A 21,301-nucleotide genomic window follows, 5' to 3' on the forward strand; every position below is an offset into this window, starting at 1 on the left:
GTGTATATATTACTATTCGCATATCTGTATCATAGCTGTTTTAGGGTAGAGATGTATGGTTTGCTTACTGAATAGAGAATCTGGAATTGCGTCTGCCAGTTAACCCTAAACAAGAATTTCCGGGTATATGAAGGCACAGCGCAGAACACTGGACACATCAGCTCAGTCGTACCCCACCCCGTGTTAGCAAATCGGTTATCCTGTATTAGCTCTCGTTGCCCGCTCCACTGACGCTATGCACCAGACAACATGCGGTACATCCACCAGTCAGCTTATCCGAGAACACATTGACCTTATACGAATTCATGCCTTGAACAGTTGAGCATATTTTCAGAATATCACAGTTACGCCCCCAAACTACACGCTCTACGTACTTCCCCACACAAAGCCTCCCAAAAGTTCCGACACCAGCCTCCTTCCTCAATACATCGCGTGCGGTCCACTTCCCAGTAACAATGCAGCCTCCATTTCCATCTCCCACAGCAACCTGGCACAATGAGTCCTACGCCGGCGTCGACCCATCAAATCCCAATCTCCGCAAGATAGGAAAAACAATCATCATAACCGGAGCCGGTAGGGGTAGTGGTCGCTCGACCGCTCTCGCCTTTGCCAAAGCACATGCAGCAAGAGTGATCCTAATCGGACGTACTGAGTCGACCCTTCAAGAAACCGAGAAGCTACGTGGTGACAGCAAGTCAGACTGCATGGTCTTCCCCGTCTCAGCAACCGACGAGACTGCGATGCAGAATGTTGCTGAACAGGTCGACGCATGGGATGTCCTCGTTCTTACCGCAGCGCACGTCTCTTCGCCGATTTCGATCGTCCAGAGTTCGCCGCAAGACTGGTGGGCACGCTATGAAACGACTGTGAAGGGTGTCATCATCGCTTCATAGGCTTTCGTTCCTAGTGAAAAGGCTGGCGGTGTGTTGTACACGCTCGTAGCAGGAGCGACAGCCTTACCACCTGCGTATACACCAGGACTGTCGGGCTACCTGTCTTCAAAGGTCGCGCAGACAAAGATCGTCGAATTCCTTGCTGCGGAGAACCCAGATCTGTTGGCGTGTGAATCCTGGAATGGCGGATACAGGTATCTTCCGAGGCAGTGGTGCTGATCCACCGCGATTGCCGATGGGCTCTGATAAGTGTGTATCAGAAAGGGCGAGGACAAATGCTAACTACTCCGCAGCGGAGCACAGCGCAAACTTCCTAGTTTGACTGTCGCAACCAAAGCTGAGTGTGCAGCGATAGTTACGTGATATTTGATATTCTCCCCAACTTCATTCATGTCAACACAAGAGTGTGGGTTGATAGATGGTACCTAGGGACTGGGTCCCCCAAAAGAGTAGATGCATGCCCATGGTTGAGACATGCGGGATCAAGAAAACGGAATCGAGCCACAAGGACTAACGAAGCCGTGCACCCGGCTGAGAGGGAATCTACCGCACAAGGCAAGTAGACGCGCCCAAAGTGGATGTAATCCCATGAGCTACAGCGAAGAGCTCAGCACTGGAGCTCCAAAAGGAGCATGAAGAAAACGGAGTCGAGCCACAAGGACTAACGAAACCGTGCAACCGTCTAGAGAGGGAATCTACCCGCATGGCAAGTAGACGCACCCAAAGGGATTGTGAGCCCAGACGTGCTACAGCGTAGAGCACAGTCCGAGGCGCTACAGTTAAGAGCGACGAGGTGTTTACAAGTAAACGTGACCAACGAGCAAAGCGCCGACTGCCACATCATCTGGATATGTGACAGAGACGAAATTTTCGCGGTGAGGAGCAAAGGAGCGACGGGCAAAAAGTTGTATATATCGAGCAGACGCTAGTAGACGCACGGACCAGGTAGCAAACAACCAGCGATGAGGTGAGCAGTCCGAAAGAGCCTTCACCGTTCCGTCTCTTGCTGCATCATACATCATCAACGAGTGTATAGAGTCCTGTAGCTATGAGGTATAATGCAGAAGAACTCTATGCGAATCGATGGGGGCAGTTCATGCTGGTGCTGTCACGTGCCTCAAGGTGCCAGAATCCATCTCAATCTTCTTCACGTCCAAGCAAAACCCTAAGCCAGCCTCTGAGATCAACCAAGAGCTACTATCCACCTCACCTCCCGCGTAAACCAACCACCACACCCACCAACCATCTCCCTATCCCCTAGGCCTCCAAATCACCTGACCCTCACAAGCCAGCCGCCCCGCCAAGTCCCTCCAGTGCCACACCAAGCCCCCAACTTCCAACGGCGCAACCGCCATAACCAACAAGTGCCAACTTCCGATCTCGATCTGAACACGCGTTTCGCGCCAACAACCCCAACAAAACAACGACTTTTCAGTGTTGACTCAGCCCCAACAGCCGTCGACGCTCAAGCCACAGCTGTTGCGAGTCAAACTATGAGTCCAGTTATATGACATCATCGACCGCATCGACCGGAAGAAGCGATCCACGGGAGCTGCTTCCTCCGATTCCGAAGCATGGAAGGGACACACGTGGACCAGCCAACGACTAGCCTTAGCAGGGAAGGAGCGAACATCACACAGGGTACGCAACCAAGTTTGCGAAAGTCTAACGAGTCCTAAGTTTGAAGACACGAGGCAGGGAGATTTGACAAGTTGATCTTGAGCGTCATGAGCGATAGCAATTCGTGATTAGTTATCTGCGTGTTCGTATACGAGATCTACGGATTCGCGTCGTTCTGTGTGTGACCACAATCTCCGTCTCGTAATAGAGAACATCCTCATTTCAATGTGGATAGTTATGCATAGTAGAAAACACCCAAGTCCTTGACGCCGTTTATGCGGTATCCAACAGTTTCTCCCGGAGCATTAATACAACTCTTCGGTGTTGGATCCCCCGCAATTCATAATTCATCCTCTACATGTATCACCGTGCCTCCGCGGGAACCTCTGCCGCTGGCTTTGGCATAGGCTTGAGCTCTGAGCCTGCCCCGCTCTCAGCACGCTTCCGGCCTGTGAGGGAGAAGTGATGGCTCGAGCTAGGTCGCTCTTCTGTCTTGTCGGTGTTGTTGTTGTCACCGAAGCGCGAGAAGATGCTGCGCTTCTTTGGCTGCGGCTTCGGCTCGTCGTTCAGGCCCACCTCCTCGAACCCCTCCTCGGGCACTTGCTCGTGGCTTTCGCTGTGGCGGGGTTGTTGCATCGAGGAGCGCGGTGTGGCGCGCGAACGGCGGACGTCGAGCGAACGTCTGGTGTCTACGGAGCGGCGCGCATCGAGCGACTGGCGGGGGTACGTCTCGTGGACATTGTCTTGGATTGGGGAGCGCGCGGAAATGTCCTGTACTGATTAGCGGGGTCTTGCCACTGGTCGCATAACATACAAATGACCGCCTGTACGAGTCGAAGCTCTCGCGCGAGATGCTAAACGGCTCATTCTCGGCGAGCAGACTGCGGTGATTTGAAGATGTGGTCGAGATGTTAGACTTGGAGTGCCAGAAGGTGGGCTTCTCCTGCTGAGGGCTCGGCTGTCGCAACGTCAATCAATGTCTCACGCGATGACATGCGCGCGTGTCGCTGCCCCTCCTGCATCCACAATCACATGGGCTTGACATTGCTTACCGGTAGGTACACGCCGCTGTCATTTATTTCTATCACAGTGTAAGCGCCCATTCAGCCGATGCAGTGATGCCGCCCCAGGAACATGCTCATGTTTGAGCCCCAGGCGCATTCGCAGGAAATCTCACCACTCAATTTGTACTCGACAGGATCCTTGACCTGCACGGGTGCGGCGCCCGAAACAGCTGTGCTCTTGAAACCGTTCTCCGGCGCGCTCCGCTGGGCCTCATCGACGGCCTCAGGCACACCCGCGCGACGAAAGGGATTGCGGATAGGCATGGTGGTAGGGCGCTAGGGATCAAACAAGGCGGTACGAGAACAGAGTGGGGAGTTTCAGTAGGCTGGTGTAGATTGAAAAGGCGAAGAGGAATGGTAGGTCGCGGCTGAGATCATGACTTCTGCGCGGCGCCAATCGGGCAGGAACCAATTGCCCTAATGTGGCATCGCCTCGGCACCTACCAAGTCCCGATTCAATGTCCTCGTGTGAGAGGATGGCGCAAAACCAAAGACGTCATGTCGCAGACGCGCAGACTTGATTGACTGTTGTCTGTAGAGATTTCATCAGCTGTCGAACCAGGCACGCTCTGGGGTGCAGATCAGACCCCTGCATACACACGACGGAAGTCAGGTACCAGAGAGCCCCTCAGCTCACCACAGCCGCGCCTCAAAACAGCTTGTTTGCACCTCACACAGGCTGACCTGCGTTATCGCGACTAGAGAACTGCTCACCGGCGGTATCCCTACCTTTGCGCTGGCACGAACATTCGCTACGGCACCTTGCGCTAGGTGGGTGTGATGCGGTGATGAGGCAACTCATCTAAATCAGGCTGCGACGGGAGGTTGCGCCTCATATCCGAAACATTAGAAGATCTTCGCGGTTAAAGACGATGGTTTCTGTGCCTCAGCCATCAGCCTCTGCACGATCCGAAGTTCGCACGGCCGACTCCACTGCTGTCGGCCCCTCTTTACTCGATCTGTGACCGGGGTAATATGTGCGGAACATGAGGCTGTGCCCATGTAAGCAAGGCCGGCAACGTTCGAGATCCCAGCGAAGTTACATGAGATATTTCGAGTGTAGACACTGCAGGCGATCCATGTGATGGGATGGTAGCTGCGAACTCTCAAGCCGGACCTACCGCGGTAAGTAGGGTCTGGTGCTTTGAGTCTCCCCGACAACACTTTGGAATGTTTTGAGATGCCGTTTGCCCTGGCTACGGATACTACGGATACCTGCTAACGGTAGCCGCATGGGAAGAAGGAATTCGCCGTACATGAACCACTTGGAGATGCCGTATCCGCGACACTGGGTCGGAAGATCAGCGTACGGTAGTCAGGTCAACTCACCCTTGGTGAAGTGTAGGAATGTAGTCGCATTAATGCCTTTTGTTCAGCAATATCGCGCTAGATACAGAGAGTGTTAGTAGCTACCTGTTGGTCAGTGGACAGCTCAACGCAAGGCTGCGTCCAGGCTGGACTGCTGCAAAGCAAACACGCATGCGGCAAACATCCCCACCGACGCTTGTCGAAGTGCATGGAGCAGATGCCAATCATGCCTTGCAGCTTCCCCTCACCTTGATCACCACTGCGGCCTAGTTGCAGCACAAAGCTCGTTCACTTGTGCGGTTGTGGTGAGGAGCACCCAATCTTATACGAGCGCGATTATAATGCCCAGAAACTGGAAAGCGCCGGCGCATTATTTGAAGTTTTCGGATCATGAGATGGCATGGGTACGAAGGATTCGCGGATACGAGCACTAGGGTTGAATCAATAATTTCGCGGCTTACTTTGCAGCACTAAATCGCCTTGTGCATCGTTTGCCTTGGCTGAGGCACCAAGACGGAATCACCATCATCGTCTCGTCATGATCCAATTTTCTAGAACGAGAAGTGGCTTCCGATGACTTGTGGCTGAACGCCGGGAGAAAAAAATGGAACCGACCGAGGGGCCAACATTGAGTACGGCCAACACGTTCACCATGGTAAGGGCTTTCGTTGGGTAATTGTGTAGAGATGATGCTTTTTGAAGGTACTGAAAAGAACAGTTAGTATGACTAACGATCGTGTGTGATCAGTGCGCACTGGCGAGTGGTAGTAAATTCCGCGCTCGCCTAGACAATCGATACACTCCCGGCATGGTGGCGAGCGAGGAGATGACCCCAAAGCGTGCGCTGGAGAAGATAATTTGGAACAGGCCGGGAGCGGTGTGCTGGGAGTGACCGTTACACCAGAGTAGATGCGGTGCGCCGTGCCCCTCAAAGAAAGCAAGGACGTGCATCCAGGTCTGTGAGATACCATCATGGTGGAGAAGCGAAAACCCGAATAGCGGAAGGCCTTGGGCAAGAAAGTGGGAAGACCGTCTCATCCAACGACCGCGGCATGCCAAAGCCGCCATCCGCCCGCCCCAAAATTGGACGCCCACTTAGCAATGCGGGTAGTGGCTGAAGACGCTTCTGCTGTGTGAAAGCGATGGTGCGGTGCAGTTGTGACGACAGCCTCGTGTTTCAGACGCAGGGAATGGCAAGACGGTCGCATCCGACTCAGAACGGAAGATCACTCAACCTGAGGAATAATACGAGTTGATATTGAGCTGGTGTTTCCGAAACACTCGGAGCAGTCCATAGAGGGAAATTCGTCATCCTCACTAGCCGTCCACAAGCGCGCACACCCCTGGGGCCTTCCCTTTTAGCTTACCACCAGCATCGCTCGGATTCATCGTGGTTCCCAGCGGCTGACTTCCGCCATCAACGTCGACGATATTCTTACATCGAGACCCCATTCTCATGTTACACCCACCCGGGGCTCAAACACGTGCGGCGTCGCGGCTCACGATGGGCTCGCGATGCTCCTGGCGCCCGAGAGGTTAGGGCTGGCTGGCTGTGACTCTGCTTCGTATAGCTCCACATACCGTGGCCGATCATCAATCAAACAGCCAACGTGCCACATCGTCGCTTGCTCTAGTCTTTGCTATTTCAGTCTACATCCCGCACCGTGTCGCGAGACCCCTGCAAGCGCCCCTGCCTAACTTAGCGCTCGAACAGGGTAGCGCCTGCCCTAGACAACCCAGCCAACTTTTCACCACAGTCAGTGTGCCGTTGTTGCGGGTCCAAGAGTTGACACTGATCTCCAGTCCAGCCGCTGAATGCAATATAATAAATCCTTTCCCAACCCGTCTCTCGCTCCCTGTGCCTTCCGCCCCCGACTCGCTCCCCGTACCCATCTGCGTGAATGACAGGTCTGATACATTAGTGACATCCACTCGACTTGCTCGACGTTCCACACTCGTTTTTTCCACGCCATCAGTCCAAGGGTCCGGTCTTAAAACCCCCGCGTCCTACCCCAATTTCGCCTGAGACTCCTGTCGCTCGCTCGCTCACCTCTTTGTTCGGATCCCTCTATCGATACCAATCTAATCAGGAACCCCCCATTCGCTACTGCCCTACCCGTCCGCACCTTCCTCCCCGACAGGTGTCACTCACAGTGTGCCTGCCTGCATCGCATCTCCGCCCCACCTGCTATTCTTACCTTGATCTCGACATCACTCCTACTCCACCGCAAACATGGGCTTCGGATCCTCCGACGGCAATGAGTTCTTCCAAAGCTGGGCCTTATGGCAGAAGATGACTTTCGTAAGGACTTCAACTAATCGCTGACTCCGCCTGCTAACGCCGTACAGGTACTGGCCTGCGGAATTGTACTCACCATCTTCCTGGGCCTGCTCAAGCTATGGTACGACAAGAACAAGGTCCGCAAGTACAGCAAAGTGGACAAAGGCAAACGCGCAGCCACTCCGGAAATGCTCGAGGCGCAGCCAGTAACCCAGGTGACCGAGGAGACCAAGGACGAGATTCCATTCGGCATCCGCGCAATCCAGAGCGGTATTGAGGTCGACGGTGTCTGGATCTCGCGTACCAACACCCCCGTTGGCAGTAGCCGTGCTTCCATCATCAGCGAAGCCCCTCCATACGCCTCGCAGTCGCAACTCTCCCTGCCCCGGCCAGTCGCCCAAGGTTCCAGCCGCAACAGCTCGCGCGGTCCCAGTTCTTTCGACCGCGCCGTCTCCGCTGAGCCCGTCTCAACCCAGGACTCCCGATCATCTTCTCCTGCGCGTCCCCACAACCACGAGGGCCCCCGCTGCAGCAACTGCAATCACCACGTCTCCCGCAACAGCGCCCTCAACGCCCTGGAAAACCCCTACGCTACCCGCAACTCTGGCGCTACTTCTCGTGAGTATCAGCATGCGCAATAGATTGAACTATGCTAACAGCCTTAGCTCCCCTCGGTCAACATGGACAGTCCGCAAGCAATTCCAGCCGCCGCACCAGTGACGAGTCCGACTACATGGCAGCTGGCCAGGACGTCCGCACCTACGAGTCCGCATACTTCAGGCCCAACCAACCCATTGACCCCAAGACCGACCTCGAACTCCTCCGCAGCCATCGTCTTTCCCACGTTGCCGAGACTGGACAGCTCACTCCTCGAGTGCGCAAGCCAGGTAATAGCGGAGAGTGGGCCAGCGTGGCGGACAACCAAGTGTCCTCGGTCAATGGTGTTAACTATTTCATGCCCCAGAAGTCACCTTCTCCTCCGCTAGCTACTGTCGCCGACCAAGCTGAAGACGTATCTGCCGGACCGAGTCACGATGGCAACGCAGCGAACCAGGCAAGGCAAGCGGTTCCCCTGACCGAGTCTTACGCGCCCAACGCTCCCTACTACCCCGACACCTACGAACCCCGTGGCCCTCACCACCAATACAGCTACGATCAGGTGCCGTACGAAGTCAACACCGAGCAGAACCAGGATCGCGATGACCACGTCCTGCGCTCCGTCAACTCTGGCTTTCAGGTCCTGAAGCCGGGCACCTTCCAGCCACCCACCCCTGAGGAGGTTGAGCTCGCCGAGCGGAGAACATCAAAGAAGCTCCAGAAGAAGAGGAGGACATCCGGTGATTCGCGGAAATCAGCCTTTACCGAACAAGTCTAATTTTTCATTACGATAATGATAATTTCGCTACGGCTTCCACCTCGCCTCCACAACAACGTGCAGGCACCAACTGCATTGATGTTTTTACAGCGTTTAATTTTGTATCATCTGGCAACATCTGGGGCTTCTTCTGGGCAGCATTCGGGCACTGGGTACTTTGCATGTACGGTTTTGGAGCATGGACAGGCCCACCTACTGTTGTTTTTCTTAATTCACTCTCTCCGCCGCAAAAGGTTGCTTGGCATACCAGGAACGCGAGCGGCGTTGTAGTAAACCATCATCATAATCGGGGCGTTATAGACACAAAATGGGCACACCTAACGATCGACACGTAGCATGAGTACCAGGGATTACGGGCTCATTGCATAGCATATAGTAGAATCACGAACTTCTTCTCTAATCCATTCCTTCTCAGATTTGACACGGTCTGCGCAGATCTGAGTAACTCGCTTCACCACTCTACTTACAACAGACTACGGCTATAATGGCCCAAGGCGACGAAGGATTAGAGTTCTCACCCCCTGAACGCCCGTGGCTTGAATTGGCGAGGCACAGTAAGAAGCCAAGTCCTCAGTTGCCGTCCGTCGTCAGCAAAGCGCCACTCAGCTGAACAATGTGCGCTGACATCAAGAAACTAGGCAAGTAAGCCACGCCCGACGTCACATGCTGGTGATTGGACTGGATCAAACGGGGCAAAACAGACTCTGCAGCAGGCAGAGAAGAAGAAAACCAAGTCTTACTTACACGAATGAATGTATGAATGTACGTGTATGCATAGAGCTGGAAGGATGTCTCGGTAGTGGCAACTTGCGCAGCATGTACATGAAGCTAATGGATACGCGGGTTGTGAAGCCGCGGGAACTTAGGCAGCTGATTAGCCCTGGGTGGTTGTTGAATACCTGCTCTACGGTGCGGTGAACATAGGCCAGTTTGTGTGAACGCATGTTTACTTGTTTTCGCTTAATGTGATTTGATGGGGTTGACTGGAGAGGGTGAACGGGGGTAGGAGAGCGTTACGTCTCACGTTACGAGAAAGACGCATGGTTCGGGAGTAATATGGATAATGGATTTTACAGGTTTCGCTCTCCAGCTGTTCATGTTGAATCAGGACATTGAGATACGATCTCGCAATTTGTCGACAGAAGAACGCAACCAGGTTCCTGGACCGGCAAAATCGGCTCCTACCTACCGTCTGCCGTGCCCCGACCCGTGTCCCTGTTTTCCTCCTTCCTTCTTTTCTCGCGTAACTGCCTTGTTGAGTGGCGTCTTTGCTCTAGTAGGTCTTGGTACATTTCCCATTTTTCTACTCCGTCTTCTTTTTTTGCGAACGTGCGTTCTTCGCTTTCGGCCCGGTTCTCATCTCATCTCTTTGATGGGGGAGATGGGAAAATGAGAGAGGGGGTCGAGCGGGATGCGGAGATTGGGGAAGTAATTACCTGGATACGAGTATCGTGATAGAGCGACTAAATGGATTCGAAAAGTGGTCGCTATCCGGCCGATTTCACATGTCTAGCCAAGTCACATATTCCCATTGATTACAGACTAGCGCGATGTAGATATTTCCAATACCTCGGCTTCCACATTCTAGAACGCGTTGTCCTTGCTTAACATACATGCTGTATGCAAGGCGTAAAGTCTTCGACCGGTGAGCGGGTGAGTTACCAACTGTCGCCATCTTCCAACAACACACCCATCGCCGCGCGCTACGCCGTTACTGCCTAGGCAAGGAACCCAGACACCTAAATTAGAAACGTCGAGCCGTGTGGCGTGCATACATGCTGCGGGAGGCTTTCTCACGGTCTGTCTGGCGCAATCGATAGGGCGCTGGGTTAGCGAGAAGGCGGCAGCGGGGTTGAGTCGCGCCTTCCTATCCGCTGGTCGCGCCTGCCCAATAACCTGCTTTGTGGTGCAGCGTCCAGAGAAGCCTCATCGTCATTCACGACAACGGACTTTCGAGTTGTTTTTCCCCTTACGCTGCGAATTCGCCTAATCTCCTGACATCGCGAGCATGGGTACACGTGGATTACGACATGTAAGAGGCGGGGCGTTGTGATGCGCTGGCCCTTTACATAGGCGAGACATCCAGGGGACACGAGCGTAAGTACTGGTCCTGAGAGGTGTGATTGACGGTGACAAGTCACCGTCACTGTCGCACGGAATCGGTTTCAGATGCGTTGGTGCAGGATCTGTGTGCCAATCGATGTCTTGTCTCTGTAGATGAGTTTTGGGATTTGATCGGTACGGGCTACCGCACACCGGGTCGTTGTTCCTCGAAGACTGCGGAGGATGTTCAGAACGACCCAAACGCAGCGCCTTTAACCACTCGGCCACAGTAAAATATCGCACATCAAGCAGCGAATGCTCTTTAACATCTTTCTAACAGCGTAACTGCCGCCTTGATTGTTCTTAGTACCCTAGACAATCTAGCGACCTCGCTACTATTCTCGCTTGTATTAAGATGCTTCCTTGAAAGCACAAAGGTCAGTCATACTAATACAAGATCGAGATCATCAAACACCTCGGGCTCGGCCATAAGCAGGCCTATAGTCTACATTACGATAAAAGCAAGCAATTTAGTTAACCTAACGTCAATGTAGGCTCCGAGGTGTTCAGTTTTCTCTCTAATTAGAGTGCAAGCAATCGTGAATAACATTGAAACTGCGAACTAAGCCGGCATCAGGCTAACTCTACTTTCCGTCGGTACTGATAGATAGTTCTGCGATGCTAGAGGGATCCGTGGCTAAAAGCTACTACCCTAGAGTTCGATCTGCTTGTATACCTGAAGTACCCGCCCAATAGAATAAGCACCAACTTCGCTGATAATCACCACGGAGTTTAGTGGATTTGGTATAATCCTAAGCTCATTCTCAAGCTTAAGCCGGGCTTCGGCCAAGATAAGAAAGTTGATAAGCCAATTGCGGCGTAGAAGATACTGCAGGACAGTAAGGATAGCTCCTTCGGCAAGAGCTACAGCCGCAACTATATCAGCCCCAACACTTCATTCCCCATACTCGAATAAGCCTGCTACGCCAGCACTTACGTTCGTTGCCATGTAGCGACGGAGCTCGCGTATTCCTATACTCTATTTCAGTAGTATAAGACTGCTACATACCCTATACGGCCTGTTTTCTGCGTTGCAGCAAATCATTCAGAGGTCTACATCGCTGTTAGTCTTTCCTAGACATCGTGTCATGTACCGATGTAGGCCGCAAGAAGCAACAAGAATAGTACAGATTCAGACCATCCGGAAGACTACATTGCTGTTAGTTCCTGCCTATTCTCTTTCTTTGTACTGTCGTAGGCCGCAAGAAGCAATAAATTTTTCGTAGAAACAGATCACCCAGAAGTCTACATCGCGTTTGAAGCTCTCTGGTATCGTGCTATACACTGCTGTATGCGGCACGAAGCAATGACAATGTAATAGAAGCCAGTCTCCTAGAAGCCTACGTTGTTGTTATTTCTTTCTGGCCGCGTCGTTTGAAGACAACTGCATCTCGAAATTTGACGTGACGTGACGTACATGTCGATAGCAGACACGGGATATCTCTACGGTATGTCTCATTGACCGCCGATTTGTCACGCTCAATTGTGCAAACGCTCAGTTTGCACCTTTACCGTAGGCAGCCACATACGTCCTTCTCGCTTCCGATTGACAACATCGCAACTGCCGCTCCTATTGTTTCCAATACTCGCGACACCCTACACACCCGCGCCGATATGACCCCCAACACCACCAAGAGACGCAAGATGCGACCCCACGAGAGAAAGGCACTGATGATCGAACAACTGGGCTTCGGTCGGAAGCAAGCGTTCAGAGACTGGCGCGCGAGTGATCTAGTGAAGTCCCACTGGGAAACATTCAGCAAACACTCCCTGGATTCATGTCCCTTCAAATCCGGCAAAAAGGGTCCAAAGTTCGTTCACGTCTACACTCGGATGATCAACGGCGAGAAGCGTGGCGCGAGGACGTTCTCCGCCCGCATCACCCGACAGTACACTACCGATATCGACTGGCATGCGTGGCTTTTGTATTGCCTTGTCGATCAAAACACGAAGGACAGAAATGGTTGCTTCTATGCGAAGGGGCTTGAGAGACTGGCAACATACCGAAGCATGTGGGACTTCATCGCTTTCGAGAAGCGACAGCGCGCACGGGGCAAGGGCAAAGGCACTGCCAGTTCATCAAAAACCGCACCATCCTCGTCCAAACAACTAGACCTCCTCGAAGCTACCTCATCTGTGGATGCGTATGAGCATCGCCTCCATCCCGACGAAGGTGTTGCCAGCATCTTCTGGGTCGAAGGTAGGCCGGAAGCCTTAGAAGAAGATGAGGGAGCATCCATTCGAGCAACCGTCCAGGGCTTTTTTGGCATGACTGAAGTTGAGTTTGAAAGAGCGGTCATGGACGCCTTTGATCTACGTAGCCACCGGCAGATTGTGGTGGAGTTGGATACTACAGGGTGTTTGACGTACATCGGCGCTCAGTACTTCGCGCACAGAGATGGGAAAAAGGCCATTTTCATGTTGACCACGAGGGAAGTAGTCAACGAAGAAGAGATGAAGCCAGTACCGTTGTTTCTACAAAGGGTGCGAATGAGTTTGACGTAGCTCCGGCCAATAGGCGCTTGCTTGATTTAAGCGCACAGGACAGCCAAGTGCATGGGTACGCCACATATCGCTTCTCTCTACCAAGTCGTTCAAGACCTATCAAGACAGTGTCTCAGTCTTCCTTTTTTATTAGCTCAGTTAGATTTGGACATCTGGGAAGAGGACGACAAGCCTTCAGACGAAGAAGACGAAGATGAAGATCTTGTCGTGGCTGCATGTGTATATGGAGCTTATGATAGTATCCGATAGTAAATGCGATACAGTGCAATACGTCAATGAAGTGGATCTCTCTTTTGGCTCATACTAGAGACTGAATTTGGTAGCTTGCTCCTATGCCCACAGGCAAGTCCGCCAACTGATTTCACGTTCGAATGCGATGCTCCAGACATGAGTTTCACCATTAGATGATCTATCCTTAGTAAATAGGCAGACTCAATACGTGAGTAAATCTAACACACCAGTAAAGTAACACGGTATAATACAAAGCAAGAAATGTAGTCCTAACCTCTTCCATATGATAATTAAGCATGCCCACATCGCATTCAACCTCAAAAATCCAAAAGACTTCTCCCAGGCACAACGACCGCAGCATTCGGAGCCTCCAGATTCTTAACCGGCTCTGCCTTCGGTACAGCAAACCCATACTCCGCCTCCCAATCGTCTTCATAATCGCTCTCATCCTCGGAATCCCAGTCACTCTCCTCGCTGTTATCCTCATAATCGCGCTCACTCCAGCCATCGCTATCATCATCCGCCTCTTCCTCCTCATCTTCATCCACCCAGTCCGCATCGTCCTGGTCATCGCCATCGTTCTCAAAGTCGCGTGTGGAAACCTTGACCTTACTGATGACTGGTATATCAAGAAACCTATGACAGCTCAAGTCCTCTAGCTCTCCAGTGAGCAGCTCAGTGCCACTTGTGTAACCTAATCCGCCTTTCTTGTCTATTTCTTTGCGCTCGAAATCGAGTTGCACAATGGCCGGTTCGCCCCAAGCGTTGATGTGATTGAAGCGCAGTATTTGTAATGTATCCCATAGAGGTAGTGGCTTTGAGGTGATCAGCTGTTGGATGGCGTTGGCATGGCTCCGTTTGCTGTGATGCACGTATAGTGCCTCCAGTCCGCTCAGCGCTGTGAGCATGGCCTCCATACGTTTGCCGTAGTTGTCGTCGATCGTGCCTTCGCTCATCTTCAGGTATTTGACGGTCGACGCGTAGGTGGGGTTCGAGGTAACGGTGCGTAGGAACAGATCCCAACGCGCGTTGGCGATTGTTAAGCTGATGTTCTTGGCGATGTGTACGGAGGAAATGCGATTGAGTGAGTGCGCCGTCAGGGAGAGGTTGATAATATGGCGGTAGAGTGTTGGCTGTTGGCCTTCTTCAACGTCATTGACACTGGGCCGATCGGGAGCGAGGTATAGAGATATCAGATGGAGGACTGGATCGGGGAGGGACGATAATGTAACAAGGGACATATTTGCGGTAAGAGACGAGGTTGCGAAGTGTATGCGACAATTTGCAGACTGAGGAGTTGGGTTTGGAGGAAAAAGAGGCGAGGTGGGTATATATTGGAGAGAGACGCGTCTCGATGATGTAGACGCGCCGAAATGGCGCTAAGTTTGAGATGGCATGGCGCGTGCACCCCCTAGACAGAAGAACGCGAAATGGCGCGGTAGTGTTCCCGGGACGTAGGCGAAGTGCCGGTAATGGCGGCAGCAGCAGCAGCAGCAACAAAGGTCGAAGTGTTGTGAATGCCCTCTCTGCACGTGGAATCCTATTGCATTGCCATAATATGTTGACCCAAACGCCGCGCTATGCATATTAAAAATCAATCACGTCCTACCCTCGCTCATAACTTGACTTTCTTCACGGGCTTTTGTTCCGCTGTCGCGTCGTCCTTCTTCCGCTTGAAGATGCTCTGGCTCTTCATCTGACCAAGTCCGGCCTTATTCGCTGGTGCAGTCTTTGCTTTCAGCCCGAAACTGAGCTTGACAGGCGCTGCTTCCGCCTTCACTTCCGTGGCATCTGTCTTCTCCTCTCCTTGTGTTTGTTCGTTGGCCGGCGATTCGACCTTCTTCTCCTCCGTTGGAGACGCTCCTTCTGCCGGCGGGGTGACCTGTTGTTGCACTGCTGCTTGTGCCGCAGCTCGTTTCGCCTCGATAGCCTTCTTAGCCTCGGCTTCTTCTTGTGCACGCTTCGCCATCTTCTTCAACATCTTGTCTTCGCCAGCACCGCTTCGTGCCTCAGCAGCCTCCATCTCTGCGATCTCGTTGCGCCTGTTTAAGGCTGCAACGGAAGTATCTCTCCAAGCGATCATCAATCCGTCCTTTTCGTCTTCCTTGACATGGCAGATACCCTCGCGTCCCAGGTGTTTGGCGAACTCGGTAAGCGAACTCCACTTAGTAGCGTTCATATGGACGTGCTCCTTGTCTCGGATATACTCGTTGTAGAACTTGTTGACACCGATCCATTTCTCGTTGTGTGCTGTCCGCAAGAGATTGACGAAATCCCTTTGGAATTCGTTGCTGAAGCCTTGGATGTACTTCTTAGGGTCCTCGCCAACGACTTGCAAGTTTCGGACGTGGCCCTCGCTCTGGACGTGGCATTTGAAGCCGTTGGCGTCGCGACATTGCTTCTGGCACGGCTCACACCACCAGCGCAAGCGCTGCAAGCCCTTTGACTTCATCTTGTTGGCCACCCATTTTGTACTACCCGCTTCAGCCTTACCCATGGTTGTGGTTGTGGTTGTGGCGGTGTCGACGGTGATTTGGCGTAGAGGGTAATGCGGTTACAAGGACGGTCGTCGCGTATACAGTGTGAAATCACAGCGGATGTCGAGGATATTCCCGTGTAATCGTGTGGGTTTCGTATAGGTAGCCGCGATGCGCGGGGCGGAAGGTCGTATGGTGATTGAAGATTGGCGTGAATGCGCAAGACTCGTAGGGCTGCTCAAGTGGCTGACTAAAGAGATCGCCACCCGCGGCTGCGCTAGCGCTAGACAGAATTGGATCCACTGCGCACGAAGGTAGCTGCATCTCATGTGCGCACACGATACCTCGCATTTGATAAGTTGATAGTAAGCTGTTTGAGAATAACAACGTCTCTAAAAGTTGGAATGGTAGCAGTACCGTCTAAGTCACCAATGTTAGTGGGTATCGGGTTTCACCACGAGCGCTCTCCGAACGTACAATGTAGAACCCCTTGAATTCAAAGTCCATTAGTATGCTGAACATCACCTAGTTCAGATAGTTCACTTGATGCTTTTGTATCCCTCGAACACACCTCATACAAGCATAGAACTAAACAGGTTTGCAGACTACATTGATATGAAACCTTGGAACCCTTCAAAGTAGGTAAGCTAGCGTCAATGTAGCCTCTAGGGTGTTCAGTGTTTTCCTAGGTTGACGTGGATGGATGAAGGTGAGTGAGCGGGTATTTGTTCGCTTCGGCAGGGACCCAGGCAATTTTATACCCACACGTTACAAGGCGCCGCGCCCAACTCAGACAGTACCTAGGTAGCCATACTCTATCCTCCTGATAGACTCGTAGCTACGACTAGCTACAATGGCGCGAGGTTCCTTCACCACTTCCTCTAAAAAGCGAAAGCGCTCAACGCGCAAGCCGTATGAAGACAGAGGCGAGATCGTCGCCTCTCTCGGATACTCCTACACTGACGCCGCTTTTGACAAGTGGCGAAACTCATCGCTCGTCAAACCGTGGTGGGAAGTCTTCGTCAGCAAGTTTCTGAAGACCGATCTCTACAAGCCTGGTAATAGCGTTCCCACCTTCGACGATCTCTATGCACGCATCCGGGACGATGAGTGGCGCGGCCGCATAGGATCCCTTGGGCAGACGCATTTTCCGAGGTACGACAACGAGACGGACTGGTATTCATGGTTGTTACACAGACTCGTCGTAGAGAACACTGGCGACCGCGAGGGGTGTTTCTACTATTGGGGAAGAGAAGACGTGGAAACCGTATTCCGAACAGCTTACCACTACATCCTGTTTGCGAAATGGGAGCGCGCAACAACACTCACGATATCGAAATCCACGAGATCAGCAAAGGCGAACCCAAAGGCGACCACTGCACGTAATCCGGTGCCTTCATCAGACGACTCGGATGCTGGAGAGTGCGAACCAACACTAGGGCTTGCGTGCGTGCGGTGGACTGAAGGTCGACCTTTGGGCGCGCTTACAGCGATTGAGATCGAATCGTTTCGTAGCTATAGCTTGAAGGACTTCCTGGGAGAGATCAACCGGCGTTTTGGGCTCAGTAACCGCAAACAGCGTTGTAAGGCGCTGGTAGCTGAGGACAGCCAGGCACGCCCGGCAAAGTATGAAGTGGTCATCTTCACGCTGGAGACTGAGGATATCGAGGTTCCGGAGGAGAAGCTCAGCGGCGATGACAGGGTGTTCCGATAGGACGATTACATATCGGACAAGGTATCGCTTCCATGGAGGTGAGGAGTTATTAGACCAGGGGGAAATTGTACCTTATACTGGGAAACAAAACGAACAGGTGCTCTGAAGTCTACATTGCTCTGAGGACCTGAGTTTGTAAAATACGGAGGTGATGTAGACGTCTCGGTTAGAAGATCATTGTCCGCTTCTCCTCCAAATAAAGTGCCCTCGTGCTGAGATGACACACACCTTCTCGAGCTTTAGCACACTAACATTTTGTACCAGCGACCCCTAATGCAGAACCATCCCCTTGCATACCCGTCACGGCCCGCAGTCTTGGCTACAATCGACACTCCTCTTTTCTTTCCCAACCCGGTAGCAAAAAAGATCTAGAACATAGGAGTAGTGCGGTGTTTCAATACAACGACCACACATCGTATGAGGTTTGCTTCCGCGGAGGCAGGGGTAGTGCCAGATCAGGGAGAAAGTGCGAGCCTCGGAAGAAGTGCGAAGGAGTGCGACAAAAAGTGCGAAGAAGTGCGAAGTGCGACTGTGTTCTACGGTGGGGTATCAGAAGTTACCTCTTTGGGGGTATTCGGGATGGGAATCTAAGAATTCGGTACTGATGATGATGGATGATTTGGCGAACCGAGTTTGGCATGGAGGAAACGGGGCTCTGACACAGAGATGTACGCGAGACACTCCGAACAGGGTAATGCATAGTGCATATCGGAAAGGGCCCGCTAGGATAGCCGTTTGAACCGGGAGTCGCAGGTCTTCGGTGCAGAAACACGGTACAGGAAGGCGAGAAGAGCAGTTCTGGACGGGAGGAGAAGGGTCAAGCCGCATACGCATATGCAGACATTACCGATGAACCAACATCCCAATCCCACCCAAAGAAAGAAGAAAAGAAAGCAGATACTTTACCTTTCCCTCTCCCATCCTCGACAAATCTCTTCACACAAACCCACACGTCTCACGCCCATTCGCCCCCCAAACCCCTCTCTCCATCCACCCATCACCTTAACTCACCGAAGGATTCACTTAATGCCCCCGAGAAGCACCGCAATTGACCGACTAGAATCAACACTTTTTGGCCTTTCCTTCCCCATGCAGGCAGCCTTATAGCAGATTTGACCGAAAAGGGTGGCAGGTGGAGACCGTGGAGGTGAAGTGGCAACAAAGGGAACGATTGTGGCGAAGACGCCAAGCCAACGTTGAAACCAAGGGAGCGATCCGAGAGGAGGATAGGGTAGGGTGTTCGGGTAAGAGTAGACGCCCCACTTTGCTGCGAAAAATTATGGGAATGCCGATGCCTTGCCGAGCATGGCCGTGTTCCCCGGTCCAAACAAAAGGCGGCACAGACGCGGGTTTTTGTGGGAATAAAGCGGAAATGGCAAATGGTCAAGGGGCATCAGTGCGTCTTGGTGAGAATAATAAGTCCGAAGAAGAGCGACTGGAATCCATGGTTTTTGCGTTTTGTTGCCTCTTGGAGTAACAGATGGGGCCGGTATGACGTTGTTCTCGGTGCGCTTGGTGTTGCGGATGGGTTATGCTTGTACCCGATGGTGTGGTTTTGCGTGTGGATAAGACTATTACCGTCGTGAACGGCCCTTTCACGCTCGCACGTCGGATTACGCGAGTATGTGTAAGCAGTGCCTTCCTCCGATCTCTCACAGATGCTTCAGATCGCACCCATTGTCCAAAATCCAGAGATCGCCGATGTCGCCGGCTGGAATCCACGCATAAGAGCGAGGTTGCCTAACGCAGACGGACCGGATGGGTGTACCAAGGTCGGTGCATTTGACCGAACCGCTGTATGAAAAGAGACATACTCCGAGTAGGCTTACAAAATCCTGATTCTGCCGCAATCAACGGTGGAATGGAAGTTGCTGCATTGGGTAAGTAGATATTCTTGCAATCGAGATTTGAGGATCGAGATTTTGAATAGTGATCAAGTGACGGAGGGACAGAAGAGAAGATGCAGATTGGGACGGTGCAATGTGGGGACCATGAGATGTACATTTTGTAGATCATCTATGGGAGGCAGTCTGGCATTCAATTGCCCTTCTGCATATGTTGGAAGTATACCACCGTTGGGTTATGCCAGGCTCTGAGAGAGCAAGGCAACTTCAAGCATACCGTTCTGCGAGCACGAACACACAGCGTGGGTGCTGAACTGTTTCCAGGGCAAGTCAGGCGAGAATCGGCGCGGAGTGACCTATCTCTCGTGTTTGACGATGTTATGTGTGGTGTTGCGCGGGTGACGAGTCAACCACATGTGCACCCACTGCACATCATCTCCTGTCTCTTCAATCCACCCTCCGCCTAACACTCCTGTCACCATCAGCACCCATGCCCCCAACAACATCCTGCACCAGCTCCCTCAACTGTGCCTGCACCTCCTCAGAGTCATAATCTTCCCGGGCCGCGAGCTCCTCGATGCGCCTCCGTATCTCAGGGTCCGGCGCATCGACAGCATCTTCTTCCATGGTGCCGACATTGACCTTGACACCATCGGGCAGCGGGGGCGGCGGGTGAACGCCCTCAGTCTCTATGACACCCGGTGCAGCAGGTTCATCGCCGGTGCGTAGACTCCTGAGGTACTGGTACACTTCGTGTGTCTCGCCCTCCTCTTCGCCAATCTTGTCCTCTGCTGTCTGGCCCTCTTGGTTTTGTATCTTTGTGTCTGCGCCTAGTTCTTCAACAAGGCACTTCGCTACTTCGGTCTTTTCGGTCGCGAAGAGGGGTGTCTCGCCGTCTTCGTCGGTGATGTTGACGTCGGCATTGTATTTTTGGACCAGGTCGCGCAGCACGGCGAGTTGGTTGTAGGAAGCTGCGGCGTGGACTAGCGAGTAGCCGTGAGCATCGCGGGCAGAGGCCAGGTGTGGATGCTGCTCGAGCGAGGAGAGGATGGACTGCGGGCGCGTGTCGATGAGGTTGAGGAGGAGATCGATGGTTGGTGCTGGAAGCGCCATGGTGGGCTGCGCGTGAGGCTGGTCGGAAGCGGCGGGCGTCTGTGTCGGAATGCTCGGTATTCTGGGCGTGTTGGGCGATCGCGAGGGCTGCGCATTCGAGTACGCGCAATTCTGGCAGCAAATCTAAAAATGACGTGGTGGGCGGAGATGCGGAGACTTGCCTGTGGCGCTCCCCATCGCGCGGCTAGCTGCCATCCCGGCCCCCAGATCGACTAACATCTTGACTTTCATCATCGTGCATCTGCGTAATACATGCCAAACTCTATCTAATTATCATCTTTAATGTTTATGTGAACATGTCAGCGGATGAACAGCTGGTGCAAGCCTCGGACACCGAAGTCAGGCCGGCGCAATAAGGAAATGTCACTGTATGGGGCGCTCTGGGCGCCAGCTGAGACATCCGGACGATCAAGACCAACGCCCAGCGCCCATCACACACAGCCTCAAACCGTCAGCCTGGGCCTTGGCCATGCTCGCGTGCCCCTTCACCCTTTTGCCCTCCGCTCCCGTGCCTGCCTCGTAATCTTTACACGTCCTAGTTGTTCTTTCTTCTTCTATTTGGTAGGCGCCATACACGTCAACACCGACCGCAGCATACCGTATACCGTATCTTTGTAATACCGTCGCACAGCGTCACCCAACGCTAGACTTTCGCCTTTGTCTTGGCCTCCTCTAGCCGCCTTAATGCGCTTGTCCCTTTGATCTATTGTCTGGACTTGACTTGCATTCTTCTCTTCTCCGTCTGTCGTCATTAGACACCCACTCTCGCAAAC

General features: G+C 52.8%; 8 protein-coding genes across 8 annotated transcripts; 4 read left to right on the forward strand and 4 right to left on the reverse strand.

Annotated features, from left to right (window-relative positions):
- Window positions 1-235: 235 nt before the first annotated feature.
- Window positions 236-893, forward strand: J4E79_005159 (uncharacterized protein; the record flags this gene model as incomplete). Its single annotated transcript, XM_049354037.1, has 2 exons — window positions 236-254; window positions 484-893. 2 exons carry the CDS (start codon window positions 236-238, stop codon window positions 891-893), a joined length of 429 nt encoding a protein of 142 aa, XP_049211657.1.
- Window positions 894-2,876: 1,983 nt separating this feature from the next.
- J4E79_005160 (uncharacterized protein) lies at window positions 2,877-3,841 on the reverse strand (the record flags this gene model as incomplete). Its single annotated transcript, XM_049354038.1, has 4 exons — window positions 2,877-3,284; window positions 3,328-3,471; window positions 3,566-3,594; window positions 3,691-3,841. The coding sequence occupies 4 exons, from the start codon at window positions 3,839-3,841 to the stop codon at window positions 2,877-2,879; spliced, it is 732 nt and encodes a 243-aa protein (XP_049211658.1).
- Window positions 3,842-7,118: 3,277 nt separating this feature from the next.
- On the forward strand, window positions 7,119-8,541 carry J4E79_005161 (uncharacterized protein; the record flags this gene model as incomplete). Its single annotated transcript, XM_049354039.1, has 3 exons — window positions 7,119-7,187; window positions 7,235-7,784; window positions 7,832-8,541. 3 exons carry the CDS (start codon window positions 7,119-7,121, stop codon window positions 8,539-8,541), a joined length of 1,329 nt encoding a protein of 442 aa, XP_049211659.1.
- A 3,717-nt stretch (window positions 8,542-12,258) lies between these two features.
- Window positions 12,259-13,149, forward strand: J4E79_005162 (uncharacterized protein; the record flags this gene model as incomplete). The annotated part of the gene is made up of 1 exon (XM_049354040.1): window positions 12,259-13,149. One exon carries the CDS (start codon window positions 12,259-12,261, stop codon window positions 13,147-13,149), a length of 891 nt encoding a protein of 296 aa, XP_049211660.1.
- A 548-nt stretch (window positions 13,150-13,697) lies between these two features.
- J4E79_005163 (uncharacterized protein) lies at window positions 13,698-14,621 on the reverse strand (the record flags this gene model as incomplete). The annotated part of the gene is made up of 1 exon (XM_049354041.1): window positions 13,698-14,621. One exon carries the CDS (start codon window positions 14,619-14,621, stop codon window positions 13,698-13,700), a length of 924 nt encoding a protein of 307 aa, XP_049211661.1.
- Window positions 14,622-14,995: 374 nt separating this feature from the next.
- Window positions 14,996-15,877, reverse strand: J4E79_005164 (uncharacterized protein; the record flags this gene model as incomplete). Its single annotated transcript, XM_049354042.1, has 1 exon — window positions 14,996-15,877. One exon carries the CDS (start codon window positions 15,875-15,877, stop codon window positions 14,996-14,998), a length of 882 nt encoding a protein of 293 aa, XP_049211662.1.
- An 833-nt stretch (window positions 15,878-16,710) lies between these two features.
- J4E79_005165 (uncharacterized protein) lies at window positions 16,711-17,571 on the forward strand (the record flags this gene model as incomplete). The annotated part of the gene is made up of 1 exon (XM_049354043.1): window positions 16,711-17,571. One exon carries the CDS (start codon window positions 16,711-16,713, stop codon window positions 17,569-17,571), a length of 861 nt encoding a protein of 286 aa, XP_049211663.1.
- A 2,291-nt stretch (window positions 17,572-19,862) lies between these two features.
- J4E79_005166 (uncharacterized protein) lies at window positions 19,863-20,528 on the reverse strand (the record flags this gene model as incomplete). Its single annotated transcript, XM_049354044.1, has 1 exon — window positions 19,863-20,528. One exon carries the CDS (start codon window positions 20,526-20,528, stop codon window positions 19,863-19,865), a length of 666 nt encoding a protein of 221 aa, XP_049211664.1.
- Window positions 20,529-21,301: the final 773 nt, after the last annotated feature.

Source organism: Alternaria viburni (assembly GCF_023758015.1).
Source record: "Alternaria viburni strain BMP 2772 chromosome Unknown scaffold_9, whole genome shotgun sequence".
Classification (NCBI taxonomy): domain Eukaryota; kingdom Fungi; phylum Ascomycota; class Dothideomycetes; order Pleosporales; family Pleosporaceae; genus Alternaria; species Alternaria viburni.